The sequence below is a fragment of the Archocentrus centrarchus genome, chromosome 15, assembly GCF_007364275.1.
Source record: "Archocentrus centrarchus isolate MPI-CPG fArcCen1 chromosome 15, fArcCen1, whole genome shotgun sequence".
In the NCBI taxonomy this organism is placed as follows: domain Eukaryota; kingdom Metazoa; phylum Chordata; class Actinopteri; order Cichliformes; family Cichlidae; genus Archocentrus; species Archocentrus centrarchus.
Window position 1 is genome coordinate 26118764 of NC_044360.1, and position 14726 is coordinate 26133489.

Genomic DNA, 14726 nt, shown 5'->3' on the forward strand with positions numbered 1-14726 from the left:
AGGAAGAGACCGGGTTGCTGTCAGATAACGTGTGAGTCACAAGGACACAAAGAGGACATCATTTCAATTGATAGTTTAATTTAATTTCATTGGAATCACTGTTATTGGTGGCAGCGTGCCCGAAGGTATCACAGCGGTGACATGAAGCATTATCACTTTCCCATTTTAGCCCTTATCAAACCTTTTAAATGTATCATTTCAACTTTATAAATGTCCAGCTTTTTATAGTGATGTTTCCAGGATAAACGAATAGCTGAGCTATTGTTATTCAAAACAGAGAGTGAAAATAAAAGGAAGGAGAAGCCTTCACCAGGCAGAGCTCATAGAGAGCTGCTTTCTCTCTCTCTCAGCAACTGTGTGAGAAGCAGTGAGCACTCAGAGTAAGAGAGAAAAAGAGGAGATGGTTTGAAGTAGGCAGTTGTCTGCAACCTTGAACAACATTAGCTTATGAGTTAGGAGCTATGAAAAAAGCTTGTGGTCAGTGTCTGGTTTCCATAAACCTACTGCAAGCAGACTGCTGCAGAGACCGTTTGCAAAACATAGAAGCAGTAAAATTAAGCTGGAGACACTTATTTAAATATCAAATTAGGTTTTGCACTGAAAATATTCACAACTATGGTTCAGAAGTGCATTTTACCTACTGCTCTTTCTTATCCTTGACCGTTCCTTCCCTCCCCTCTTCATCATCATACTCCTCCTCTCAGACACAGAAACACCTATGCAGAACAGATGAAAGAGCTGGCATAGAGAACTTTTAGCTCATGGATGCTTGAACTCACAAGCCCCCCTATTGGGAACCAGGTGGCTTCGTGGTGGCCCGACTCCCTGGAGGATCTGGCTGCGGTGCTTGTATTTCCACCCTGTGGCCTTATTCTGTCAGCCCCTGCTCCTGATACAGATTGGGCCCCTGTGAGAGGGGGCCCACTACGTCCCCCCCCCCCCCCCCCCCCCCTTCCCCGTCCCCATCTGTTTTACTGTCTCCGGCATCCTGCACTGAAGCATAGCACAATACAGGGAAATGGTGGGAGGAGAAGTTAAAATTCACCAAGTGTTGAGAGATGCAAAGGAAGAGGGAGGCATGAAGAGATTCAGACTCACAAAAATCACACATTTTCACACTGAAACAGATTTTTATAGTAGCAACAGTGTTAGCATGGGCTTTGCTGCTAAAATCATTGAACAACTGCGCTTCACGTAGGCAACACTGTGAATTAATATGGTGCTGCTCAATTATAACAAAGCTTCTGAGCTTTAACCAAAAACAAGGCCAAGTGTATGTCCAGGAGAGTGTATGAGGCTCTTAAACTCCTTGTAAAGTTGATAGTTAACAGCTGAGGCCCAGTAAGTATCTGTACCCCAGCTGAAAAAAACACCCCCCCCCCACCCCCACCAAAAAAAGAAGAAAAGTCTCAGTACTGAAATTTTTAATGATGGCAAATGTTCTGCTGCTAGTAGAACTAGCCCTCCTGTATAAATTTGTCACAATCAGAGTTATAATAGGTTTGAACTGATGTTAATTTTGCTCATTTCAGTGAGTTTCCACAGTGACTTTTTTTGTTTCAGTTTAGTTTTATTTAAAAAACATTATTAGTTATTATATGAGGTGGTGTTTGCCAAAATTTAGTCTGAAAAACAAACAACACCAAAAGCATTTTCACCGCTGCTTCCTCATCCTTGCTGTACCAACAAAGGTGACCAAACTGTCACTAACAAAGACTAAAAACATTCATTTTCATTGAATTCTTTTGCAGGAAACTCACACACCTTCAGCTATTAAAGAGGAGAACAGTTTTCTGAATGGCTGCTGTTTAGAATCATATTCAGTAGAAATGTTCAAGTTTAGTAAAATGGGTTTGAAGTAGAACTTGGTGTATGGCAGAGGATGTTTTGAATGTTGCTGCTTACAGATATTCACTCATTGAACAGAAATGTATTAGACTGGTCTGTTAGTGGTGCAGTGGTTAACACATTCATCGCTGGTTTGATTCTGGGAGGAGACACATACCCAGCTAAAGGAGTATAGCTGAAATATTGGCCCACTGTCTGTTTGAAGATAATTTTTTCTTTTTTATATTTAGACATGAATTGATCCTCTAGTTAAACTGTATTCTGACCTTTTCCACTTCAAAAATATTTAAAAATCTTTAAATACTCCACAACCTTTTCAGTTTTATTCATCTTAATTTTTTATATTTTTTTTCTTTTTCCATTGGTATATAGTATTTGATGCATTGTACATTATTTTTTTTATCTGTTTTGTGTGAGTATCCTTGACTACAGAGCCAAATTACAGACAACATTTTCCAAAAACTAAAAATGATGTATTAAACAAAAGCAAACAAAAAAATTTTTTAAAGTAGCATAGCCCAAGGCTAACTTTGAACTAATTTGACAAATGACATCACAACACAAAAAGAAGGAAAGCATGGCTCTAAAATTGCAGTTTTAGAACAGTGTTGTGAAGTGAGTCATGAGATGGTAATGAGTTTTCATGGAGTGCAGTAACCTGAAAATAAACAGAAATGACCACTCTGTCGATTTTATTTGTCCAAAGAAAATATCCTGAGTGTGACTGACGAGCTCGCAGAATTACTGCGCTGCTCAGAGAAGCATCTCTGCTCTGATACTGATGTGTGCTGCACTAAGATTTTATACTAATGGACTTTATATACATAAATATATACTGTAACACTCTCTCACTGTTGCATTCTCTCACTAAAATGTCCTTGTAACTTTTGAATTCTTCCAGCAGGCAAACATTTGCTGGAGTTTCCAGTCAGCCATGCTTTCTTGATTGGAAAAGGAGCCCTGATGTACCCAGAGTTGATAGGAAATTGTAGCTACTTAAGATAGTTGAAATATATGCAATTGCTTTTCTTTCAGTAAAGCTATAGTCAAAGTCTAACTTTGTCAAATGAATCACTCACCATGATGCTTATTTTGGACCTACTGGTGGTGCAAATTTAAAGCTCAGGGATTCCCCACTCCCCAGTCAGCTGAGTTCAGCTCTTTGGGGATCAGGGCAGGTTTAATGGCAGCTCTGTAAATAGTTGAGGTATTTTCCTAAAAGCCAAAAAGTGACACTGTGCCACTGAGATCACTGAGGGTCATAGTCTGCATCTTCTGGGGAATGTTAATATTTGTACAATAAATGTTTGTAATCTCTTGAATCTTGGTTAAAGATAATTATAACCTCTGACTGGAGACATCTGTCTAAAGCATGGGTAACAGTGATTATGGTGCACATGCTTGCACTAGTGTATATCAAGAAGTAATTTGCATTTTCCCATACACAAACCTGCACAGCAGGTAGTATTTGTGAGTCAAACACAGTGTTTACAGAGTGCACCTAGCCTCTGTTTTCTCCTAATGAACACAAGGGATCCCCCAAATTACCAATTTAAGCTTGAAGACAACTACAGGTGTTCGTTATGTTGTGATTTTGGAAATATCATACTCCCACCCTGTCAAAGTGTCAAATCCTAAAACCGCGTTTTGCCTTCTGAGAGAACTCGTTCCGGCTCCGTGGCAGATGTGTTTAGATGAACAAGCAGCTTTTGTTGCCTTTTTTCTGCAGAGTGAGACATTTCTGCTTAACTCTGCAAATTCACTCCGTTCAAATGGAACACTCTGCAAGAAAAAAAAAAAAAAAAAACAAGAGTGGATTTTAAAAGCTGCATGTTAAAGTACACCCAATTAAAAGCACGCAGGCCCTCGTGAGACATGGTGGAAATGAGTTTGACATGTTGACGTAGGGGGAAAGTGCTGAAATACAGATTACACGTGTTTGTCTTATTTGAAATTTGGTTCACAGATATGTGTCTGAAGGAGTAAAGAGGGGAGGATCCTGTACCTCACATTCACTGTAAACGAAGCACAGATTGATAAGAGAAGCTGATAACTGCATATTTGACAATCAGTGCACAAATATGCCACAGCCCATCCGACCTTGATCAAATACTTTTATGATTATCTCACAAAAAAAACAAAACAAAACCCAGCATCACTCAGGTCACCTCAGTGCAGTAGCACTACATGCTCTGTATGTACAGTAAACCTTACCTATAAGTGATTTAATTCCAAACAAATGAACATTATTACATTATATACAATAACCTCAGACTGCTGCCAGTCAGGGTTTGAGACTGCTGCCACCAAGTGGTGGTTTGGGGGATTAATATGTCTGACCAGTTGGAAAATGTAAATAAAATTAAACTAAACTTCTTTCTTTCTTTCTTTCTTTCTTTCTTTCTTTCTTTCTTTCTTTCTTTCTTTCTTTCTTTCTTTCTTTCTTTCTTTCTTTCTTTCTTTCTTTCTTTCTTTCTTTCTTTCTTTCTTTCTTTCTTTCTTTCTTTCTTTCTTTCTTTCTTCCTTCCTTCCTTCCTTCCTTCCTTCCATGAACATGAGTTTTCAGACACCATATATCATGGATCTGTTTTCTTCGCTGCTTATCCTACTTGGGCCTATCTGTGGAGGGGCAGGGTACAGCCTGAATAGGTTATCAGTCCATCATGAAGTCAACACGGAGAAACAGACAATCATTCAAACTCACATCCAAACTTATGGCGAGTTTAGAACCAACCTCCATATCTTTGGACTGTGGAAGAAGTCCAAAGATGTAAGGAACAAAGCCCACACAAGCCCAAGGAGAACAATGAAAGCTTCACTTCGAGGTCTGTGATGCAACAATGCTAACCAATGCTTCACCATGCAGCCCCATTCATCAATAAATGCCAAATCTAGATTGCTGAATATAGAAAACAAAAAGGAAAGTATGGAGGAAAGTGTGGATAAATCCCCAGCAGCACAGGGGAATCATTAACTTCTCCTGACATCGTTTAAAAGCTTTTGGATACATTTCAACAACTTAAATACATAAAAATCCAAAAATCCAACTGATGATTTGTACATGTGATTCAGAGCCTGTACAGCACATCAACTTTCTCAAAGACTGAGACATTTATGCTCTATTAAAAATGTCATACACACCTAAAAAGGCTGAGACTCGACACCAAGACGTATGATGCTTCTAAGTAACTTGCACTGCTCATTAGCAGCATTTTTTCCAGCTACATTGGGGTGTGAGGTGACCTCAACTGGGCCAGGGTGCTCATTTAAGATAGATCTTCCTTTAACAAACCGTGTGATATACGACTGCTGCTCACAAACGGCACAAACACAGTGGCTCAGAGAAAAGAGAGCAGTTTCATCTTCAGCCGGGTGCACTGGCCTTGACATGCCATAACACTCCCTCAGCTACACACCACACAACCTGTTCAGATATATGTGTGTGTGCATCAGTGTCTCACTTCAGCACACCCTGAGAGTCCTTGTCTGGAGACCTTGAGTTCTAAAAAGTACGGGGGCCTCTCTTCTGGGAGAGAGAAAGGGAGGGAAAAAAAAGAAAAAAAAAAAACCCTGAACAGATAAGAAACTTTTCCACCATCAGGAACAGAGTGTCCTGAATATTTTCTTTCTTCCGGGAGCTCCACCACTTGTTTCAGATAACAGATAATAACTGTAACAAGTTCACTACTAGATGGAGGATTTGGAGCAAAGGAAAACAATGTATTTTACTGAATAATCCAAGCTTTGTATATCTCTACTGTAGAAATTTTTTTTTTTGTTCAGTTTCTGCAGGCATCTTCACAGGTGTGTCGCTGTAGCTTGAAACCAAGGAGGGGAGGAGACGTGCTGAGGGAGCACAGACAACAGCTACTCTGTCTTTGTTAAACATCTTCAAGGTCCCTGTGGAGGGATAAATGGTCAACAGGAGGTGCTCTCCCGGGAGACACTCATGGGGAACTTTACGAGGTAAGTCCTCTTCACGGCTTCTATGCGCTTTATAAACTTAATCCTTTAATTAAAACTATATTTTGGTAACTATAAAGCTTTGAAATGAGCACTATTTATGCATTTTATTTCACTTTTATATATTTAATACCTAGAAGTCACCCACTCAGACAGGAGAAGAATATGGGAGTTATTTCTTCTGTTGTACATAAAGTCATGCATCTTCATGCTTTTTGTCATCCCTGCTCTCCAGGTTCCAGTGTCCAGAATCAGGGCACCGGGGCTTGTTGCACTCGCTGTTCCTTTTTCCTATGCATATACTTCTTTGAGATTTAACTTTAAAGAGGCATAAGGCATGGGAAAATGGGGCTGCAGAGGTATTCCACCCGGCAGACAACCATTTCATCATCTTCTCCGCATGACAGCTGACCTCAAAGTGTGCATTCTCACACACACACACACACACACACACACACACACACACACACACACACACACACACACACACACACACACACACACACACACACACACACACACACAGGGATTCCAGCCTGCTTTGAAATCACAGAGAAAAACTGCAGGGCATAGATTGCTCACACTGGCTGCCGGTAATTTTCTTTTTTTTTTTTTTACTGTATTGTCATAGCTTTAATTTGATCATATTCATTTGTGAAGGGACTGTGTGTTTGGGGTGATGTGATATTGCATTTATGTGGCAATATTGTTCATGTCTGCTTGAATCTGAGAATTTGTTGAATAAAGAAAGTTAAAAACTGGAGTTGAATCAAATGAATTTTTTCTTTTTATGCTTTAAGTTTTGGGGTATTGGAGCTGAAGAGATTTAATCATACAGTACATACTTTTACATAATAATAACTGAGGTTGGTCATACATTATTTTTTGGAGGGCAACTGTGATGGACAACAGTGCTCACAAAATCCCCCCAGTGTTGTTGCTTTAACCCAGTAAAACAGGAGATTTTCACAAATCTTCCTTTCATTTTCTTTGCTATATAAAAGTAACATGTTCTCTCATAATAAGTCATTTTAAAAGGTGGCCAGAAAAAAAGTAAAATGGCATTTCTCTGGTTGAGGTGGAACTTGTTTTGACAATAAATACAATTAGGTGGTTTAGTGCAGTGGTTTGGAGGCCTGCTAAAGCGTCATAAAAAATCAAAGGGGTTATAAAATAATTAACAGTCTGGTTCTTAACAATATACCTGCCAAGTTTGACACAGATCAAATAAGCATGAAGAAATAAAAGACACACATACAAGGATTTCCTCAGAGATATGAAATATGTCCCTTCCTGCTTCTAAGGTGGATATTTTAATAAAATCTTCTGAAGGATTTTCATGGAGGAGGATTTCTCTTTTGTGGGAAAAATGTAATGCATAGCATCTAAAACATGAATTCACTGAAACATCGTGCTTTTTTTTGTAAGAGGTCACAAGTCAATAAAGGTTGAGATAAACTATATTTTTTTAGCTATGCAATATATTAATGTACAAAACTGCAAATTTTAGAATTGTAACACATCAATGGAAAGTCTCCCATAGGTGCTCACCACAGTGGAGGTCTGCAGACTGTGAAGGCCGTAACATTTAGCTCATACTGATCAAACTGCTGAAAGGCCCTTCTTACTCAATGAATGAAAGCATCTCAGATGGAAGCGAGCTCTTCCATCTGAGAGAAATATTTTGTCCTAGCATAACAGCATTGAATTGATTCGCAGTAACCCTGCCCCTCTCAAGGGGTGGAGGTTGCGGATCCAAACCATGCCATCCTAAATGCCACTCACAGCACAGCAGATCGACTTAATCCTTTCACTGTAAGGGTCAGTCCAAGCTGTCCTTTACCTGTGTCTTAATCTGTAAATGTAGTGAAGTTTTGTAAGGGTTGAGGTTTGTGTCCCTTTATAAGAGCCAGAATCTGGGATTGTGATATAATTAACAGAATAAGAGGGGTACAGTGCTTGGATGAATGTAATTTGTTACTTTTAACCACTGAGACTGACTCCTATCAGTCTATGTGCAGCCATCCAGCTGCAGCATTATGTGACTGTTGGCACCTCTTCACCTACTCATTCACCTTGTCCAAAAAGCATCAGTGAAACACTCATTGTCATTTAATTCACCACATCTTTGCCCTCTCACAATGGATCATTGATTGATGTTGATATCTCCACTAGGAACTATCCCAGTTAATGCTGCAGACTGAGGCTTTTCACTATTTGGAGGACTGAGCAGAGGTGCAGCATAAATAGATACGTGGTCCAGTAAGCCTTTAAATTAATATGTTCTTCTCATTATAGTAGTTAGTGATGCTTGCAAGTCTAATCATCTCTTTTAGATAATTGTGCCTCCTGGTGGGAAATGACAGCCTTTATTTTCTTTTGAAATTATTTGTATGCACTGGCTTTAGGCCCTACCAAATAACTCCAAACATTCAGTGTGCTGTTGAAAATGGAGTCAGCCAAAGGATCCACATACATCACATGTCTCCTCATCTGGAGAAAATTCTTTGGAGACATGAAACCAACACTAACTTTCCATCATTAGAAAAGTATGGAGAACCAAAATGGGCATGGCTAATGATCTGATGCACACCACAGTGGACACAGTGTTATGGCATTGACATGTACAGCTGCCATTGGAACTGGCTCACTAGTGTTTATTGATGATGAGACAGCTGATAGAAGTAGCAGGATGAATTTTGAAGTACAGGGCTCTGCTTAGATTCAAACAAATGCTGCAAAACTAATCGGACAGCACTTCACAGTACAAATGGTTAATGACTCAAAGCATACTGCAAAAGTAAACCAAGAGTTTCTTAAGGCAACTGAGAATAACTGGGTTATTCTTCAATGGACAGGTCAGTCAGCTCATCTCAACCCACTAGAGCATGCTTTCAGTCACTGAAGACAAATATGAAGGCAGAGAGACGCACAAATTAGCAACAACCGACGGTGGCTGCAGTAAAGGCCTATCAGAGCATCTCAAGGGAGGAAACAGTATTTAGTGATCTCAAAGGATTTTCATCCAAGTGTGAAGCAGTCCTTGCATATTTAAAATGATACTCGTTTGTCCTGTTCTTTTTGGGTCTCTGAATGTATAAAAATATATATAATTCCTGAATGTATAAAATTATATAATTCCTGAACAGTCAATGCAATACTTTTGTTAAAATCCTTAAATAAAAGCTGAAAGTCTGCACTTCACTCACATTTTGATTGTTTGATTTAATGTCCGCAGTGGTGGTGTACAGAGGCTGAATTACGAAAAATGTGTTGTCTAAATACGTACTGATACGTACGTATTGTATTTAACTGGTGCCAACTAATGACTTTAAGGTGAGCCAATATACACCTTGGGCAGACTTGATGGCGCCTTCCCTCTGTCTTTCAAGTAAGTGCGAACAGTTCAGTGGTCACACAATAGATCTCAATGAAGTTCAATGATCTCGCAGTTAAATCCGCTCTCATATCCCTTTGAACACGCAAATCTATAAGCAGCGGAGGGCAGACTCAGCGTGGAGCACTGCCAGCGGACCCCAGGAGCGGGAACAACAACTTCATCTTGGTGTCTTCGCAGGACAGAGAGACAGGCGGGCCTGTCTGCCCAAACCCAGTCTGCTGTTTTGTTTGTTGTTATATGAATCATGCTACTACATGCTCTGAATCTACGTGGATATTAGAAAACTAGCCAGGTGCCTATCTGTACAAGGCTGGGAAACCAACAGGAACGGGCAAAGAATGAGAAAGGGACAGAAACAGAGAGAATGAAACGTTGCAATATAGTGAGGAGTGGCAAACCGAACCGCACCATTTGTTCCTTTTGTTACAGTTAACGTCGATGTTGCAACAGATGGCAACACACAGGATCCGATTCTGCAATTATGAGACCTTGCTGTCAGTTCATTCTCACGGATATTGTCATACAACATCTTGTGCGTGACGCTCTGTCCACCAATATTTATTCGCCAAACTTTTAACCTCTGTCTTTTCACATATATGTTCGTAAGTTCACATTCTCTTAAAGTGTTAAGAAAATGCCAATCTAATCCACTTCCTTAGAAAGACAAACACGTGAAAATGCAGCGTAAACACACCGTTTTATTTTTGACATAAACCATGGAAAACTTCCAGCACATTCATTTACATTATTAAACTGAGACATACAACATCAAAACATGCCTAGTGCAGCGCTTCAGGCATAATAAAAGCAATTGTATTCACAACTTTTTAAACCTCTCTTTTAGAGAGAGCAGTGGTAAAAAAATATCTAGATTCTAGACAGGAATTTTAGGGCATAAAAGTTCAGAAGAAGTTTGTCGGTGGTAGGATAACAGGGTGGGAGCGGTGCTGGTGCAGAGGACCGGGGAGCGCCGTCCTGTGGAGCGGCTGCAACTGCGGGTAGAAGCCGCAGCTGCCGGGGAGCTGTCCACTCAAGAAGGGGTGCTGAAACAGCATCGGGGACAGGAGAGCGGTCTGCACTGTCAGAAACTCCGTACGCCTGTCCTGAACCTCCCGTTTCAGTTTCATCCTCCTGTTCTGGAACCACGTTTTCACCTATGAGAAGCAAAGCAGCCCATAAGTACAGTTCATTTAAGCACAAATGCAAAGTACAGTGATTCTTTATATAATACGAGCCACACACTAAACACATTTCCATCAAATTGGATGGGGTAACACATGGCGACACTGTAATGAAAATTAACTTTATTTGTTAAGCGCTCTTGCAGAGCTTCACAGTGCCACTGAGGAGGCCTTGGGAAAGCATGCACGTAACCTACTTGAGTTTCAGAAAGGTTCAGCTCCTCCGCAATTTTCCTCCTCTGTGTAGCGCCCAGGTATTTTTGCTTGCTGAAAGTATTCTCCAGTTTGCTAATTTGCTCTGAAGTAAACTTGGTCCTCAACCTCCTCTGCTGGGTCGCTTCCCCTTCGCTGTCATCTCCCACTTCGCTCTCAGACCCAGAAGAGTTGCCACAACTGTCTGGAGAAAAAAAAGAAAAGAAATTTCATTAATTTAATCTAACTCAAATCGCAAAGACACATAGACTCGACTATGGCAACCCTTAAAACAAAGTTTATCAGTGAACTTACTGTTTGGCGACGTTGAAGAATACTGACTTCTTGATTCTTTTGTGAATTCTTCCATTTCTCCAAGATCTTTTGAATGAAGCGCAGCATCCTTTGTCTGAGGAGTCATCTCTTCATAATAACTCTTGGCAAGGCACTCCACAGAAAAGTTTGCCATTGTGGACAGAAGCAGTAGTTGTGAGGTGTATGTGTGTTTGCATGGATGACTCTTGGCCACTATATAGGAGGGGCACACTTCTGTGTTTGCATATGCAAAGGGCCCTCACCGGAACAATAGGGGCTTGATGGTGGTTGTAATAGAGGTTAATAGAGGCAGGATTCCACTTTTTCTCAGGTCGTGCTTAGATGCCCTGGCGCCGCTGAGTCTGAGTATCATTTACCTGCCATTTCAAACTAAATGATGTCTGCATAAAGCGAATCATGGCTATATCCGCCATGATTATAAATGTCGGATATAGCATTTGTGTTTAGCAGCATTTGTGATTTACCAATGTTTTAGAATATATATATATATATATATATATATATATATATATATATATATATATATATATATATATATATATATATATATAGTAATTGCAATGATGGCTTTGTCTCACGGTAGGACCGGGTGGGTGTGTGACCGCAGTGCAAGGACATCGACAGAAAGTGAGAAAGTTCCTTTGATCTTTGTTGAATATGTTTGCCTCGGGCCAGCTGAAACGGCACACAGTAGGGATCCTGCAGGTTGCTGTTTGGTTTCCCAAACTTAATTCCAAACATTTGAACATTTGTTTATATCATCCAGTTAATTCCAGTGTTCCTACATAAGCTTTATTTTGAATAGAAAATTTAAGATTTTAAGCAGGAGCCCTTGGACGCCTCATTTATGACCTTTAATTAGTTTCGAATCAAGCTCGGTATCTCCAGATCTCATCACATAATCAGGTTTTAACCTCAGGCTTCAGACTTCACGTCAGTGATCAGATCCCTTAACAATACAAAACTCCAGACACTCTGGAGCCAGGTCAGGGCCCCTGTGATCAGTGTAAACTCTTCAGTGAGAGGCCTAATTAGGACTAATTGTTAACCATGATCTCCCCGTTAGCTGGCGTTTGAAGTGCAGTAGTGAGGACAAACATGGTCAGCCTTTACTAACACACACCGGAGTACCAGAAGCATGAATGGTATCTTTATTATAAATTTGATCGTTGTAGCAAATAAAAGTTGTTGCTATTTTTTTTCAGGACTTGCTTAAGAATCGTCATTGATTTAATCTATTAGGATTTGTGTATATAGTCAAATGAGGAGATCCACATTGTGTTCTGTGACCTTTAGCCACCTTTATCATTGCTTTCTTCCAGACCCACCCTCCTTTATGATGAAAGAGAGGATGAGCTATTTATGTGAAACTAATCCTGCAGTAAAGATCATATCAGCTTAATGCTTATAACGGATAACGATGGAAAAAAGTCAGCTGCTCCAGTTTAAAGGATAAAATTTATTAAATAATAAATAAAGTTTATTTGAATTACACATAAAAATGTTTCATTTTATACAAAATCACGCAAATAACTCTTGATTGCACATTCTCGGATCATGTCGGCCAGAAGTCTTCAAGTGACAGCTCATCAGTAAAACTGTGGGTGATGCATCATTGTTCGATGAGGGTAGTGGTGATGAGGCATATGCTGATGGGGGAGCAGATGCGGGACCGGTAAAGGGTAAAAGGGATGGCCCGTGTAATGGGGTAGATGTCCGGCCATGCTGTGGTATTGAACCGGAGGCAGAGGCTGAAAAATAACCGGCGGGACAGGAGGAGTGAGATAGTCCTGGACTTCCCGTTTCAGCTTCATCCTTCTGTTCTGAAACCAGGTCCTCACCTGAGACACGAAAACAATTACGTTAGCATCCACAGTTCTGCGCAACTGGGGTGGGGTGTCTGCTTCTTTAGAAACCCAAATACTGATAAAGAATTTATTTGCGCTGACAGACGCTTCTCACCTGAGTTTCTGTGAGGTTCAGCTTCTCTGCGGTCTTCTCTCTCTCTCCGGAGTCCAAGTATTTCTGCTTGATGAATATTCTTTCTAGTTTCTTGATCTGCTCAGGCGAAAACTTTGTGCGCACCCGGCGCTGTGGTCCGCCGTCTTTCCTCACCTCGTTCCCCTCGCCCACAGAGAGGCTCTCCGGGGAAACTGAATCGCTCTCATAGCCGGAGAGGTACTCGCTGACGTCAGAAACTGAAAAAAGGAAAAGTCTAGTCACAAACTCTGCGTCTGAGTAAAGCTCGACTCGTTGGCGTAAAGCGAGGAGTTGTAGGCTACTTACTCAGTGAGGTGCAGTTTGACGAATCAAGCGGTGAGCACAGAGCAGAGTCTTGGGGTCCGAAGCTCTCCGCTGGCCCCAAGTATTCGAAGCCTTTTACTATTTTTGTTTTTGTCTCTAGGTAACTTTTGCCAAAGGGTGGCGGGTTTGGCTGTACCATACAGGGAATATGTGGTTTGCAGGTAAGGGTAGTATCCATGTCAGCACAATGCTCCTTAATGCTATCGTCATGGTTCTGGGCCAGCCAGTCCACAGAAAAGTATTTCACCATGTTTGCAGTGCAAAGTGACATGTAAATCCACCAAGTGTCAGAGGATCTCTCCTGGCCACGGTCAGCTTTTATAGGGGCCTGGCCCTCGCTGCAATTTGCATATGTAGAGACCCTTGTTAATGCCTGATTGATTCCAATGATTAGGGGATAATGAGACTTTACATATCCTGTGAGTGTGTCAAGACTTGGCGCCGGCGGGTCTGTGGAACCTTCGAGTTCATAATTTCTCCCGAATTGAAACTGAAATTAGTTAAAACTGAAAACTATTTGCATGAATATAATTGCTAATACATTTTGCATGGATGATATATTTTTTAATAAAACCTGAAAATAAATATTAAAAGACCCAATGACCTGGATCTGCCGCAGCTGTGGGAAAAACATGATTTCATGTTGCTGCTGCATGCATACAGTGGCGCGGGAGGAAGAAATGGGCCTTGCTTCAGGTCACTTGCGGTTTCGGTTTAGACGATAGAATTTGATTCAGTTTGTTTGGCTGGCTTATGTCAGGACTAACAGAGTGTAGACTTTAGTAGCCTGAAACTGTTTGACTGAGGTCTGTGATATGATCCTACATTTGTTCACCAGGAAACCTCAGAAGCAGCAGGAGCTGCTGGCACATTGGTGAGATAGCGGCATTACTCATATGATTGCTCTGCAACGTTTCTGAAAAAACAAACAAACAAACAAAAACAAAACAAAACAGGGATGTAGAGAACAAAATAAATGACACGTGGTGGGAAAGTAAATTGGGTAAATTTTCCGTCATTTTTCAGATGGTTTTAGGTAACAATTATGTTACGCAACAGTTATGTTACTTTACGGTAAACATTTGCGGCGCTATGCTGAAAAAAGTATATTTGCTTAATCAGGACAGTTCCATCTGAAATCACAGGCTGGGTCTCTGAGGTCCATGCTTATCAAGCTGTCTAACACGAAAGACACAATAATTCCCCAAGAGACATGTAACAGTAACCGGTCAGAAATAAACACTTAACAAATAAGGTGGTACGGTAACACCTAACTCTGGAGCCATTTCTAAGGCTATTATCACATTTATACCTGTAGCCCTGGAGCTCGCACTGCAATCAGATGGAGAGCACAATGGTCTCCAGTGGTTTCATATCGACATGTGTTTGATACCCCGCTCAGCGCTGGCGCCAGTTACCCAAGAACCAGCATTTGGCACAGGCACTTCAAACATTACAGATCAAAGGCATTACAGTAGCAACACAATTAAGGCCGATTGTCG

At 40.7% G+C, this 14726-nt stretch overlaps 2 protein-coding genes across 2 annotated transcripts; both read right to left on the reverse strand.

The window, feature by feature from the left end:
* Positions 1-10113: 10113 nt before the first annotated feature.
* Positions 10114-11053, reverse strand: vent (ventral expressed homeobox). Its single transcript, XM_030748653.1, has 3 exons — positions 10900-11053; positions 10590-10789; positions 10114-10365 (listed from the first exon to the last, which is right to left on the reverse strand). Exons 1-3 carry the CDS (start codon positions 11051-11053, stop codon positions 10114-10116), a joined length of 606 nt encoding a protein of 201 aa, XP_030604513.1.
* A 1456-nt stretch (positions 11054-12509) lies between these two features.
* vox (ventral homeobox) lies at positions 12510-13667 on the reverse strand. The gene is made up of 3 exons (XM_030748833.1): positions 13207-13667; positions 12883-13118; positions 12510-12761 (listed from the first exon to the last, which is right to left on the reverse strand). The coding sequence occupies exons 1-3, from the start codon at positions 13493-13495 to the stop codon at positions 12510-12512; spliced, it is 777 nt and encodes a 258-aa protein (XP_030604693.1). The 5' UTR covers positions 13496-13667.
* Positions 13668-14726: the final 1059 nt, after the last annotated feature.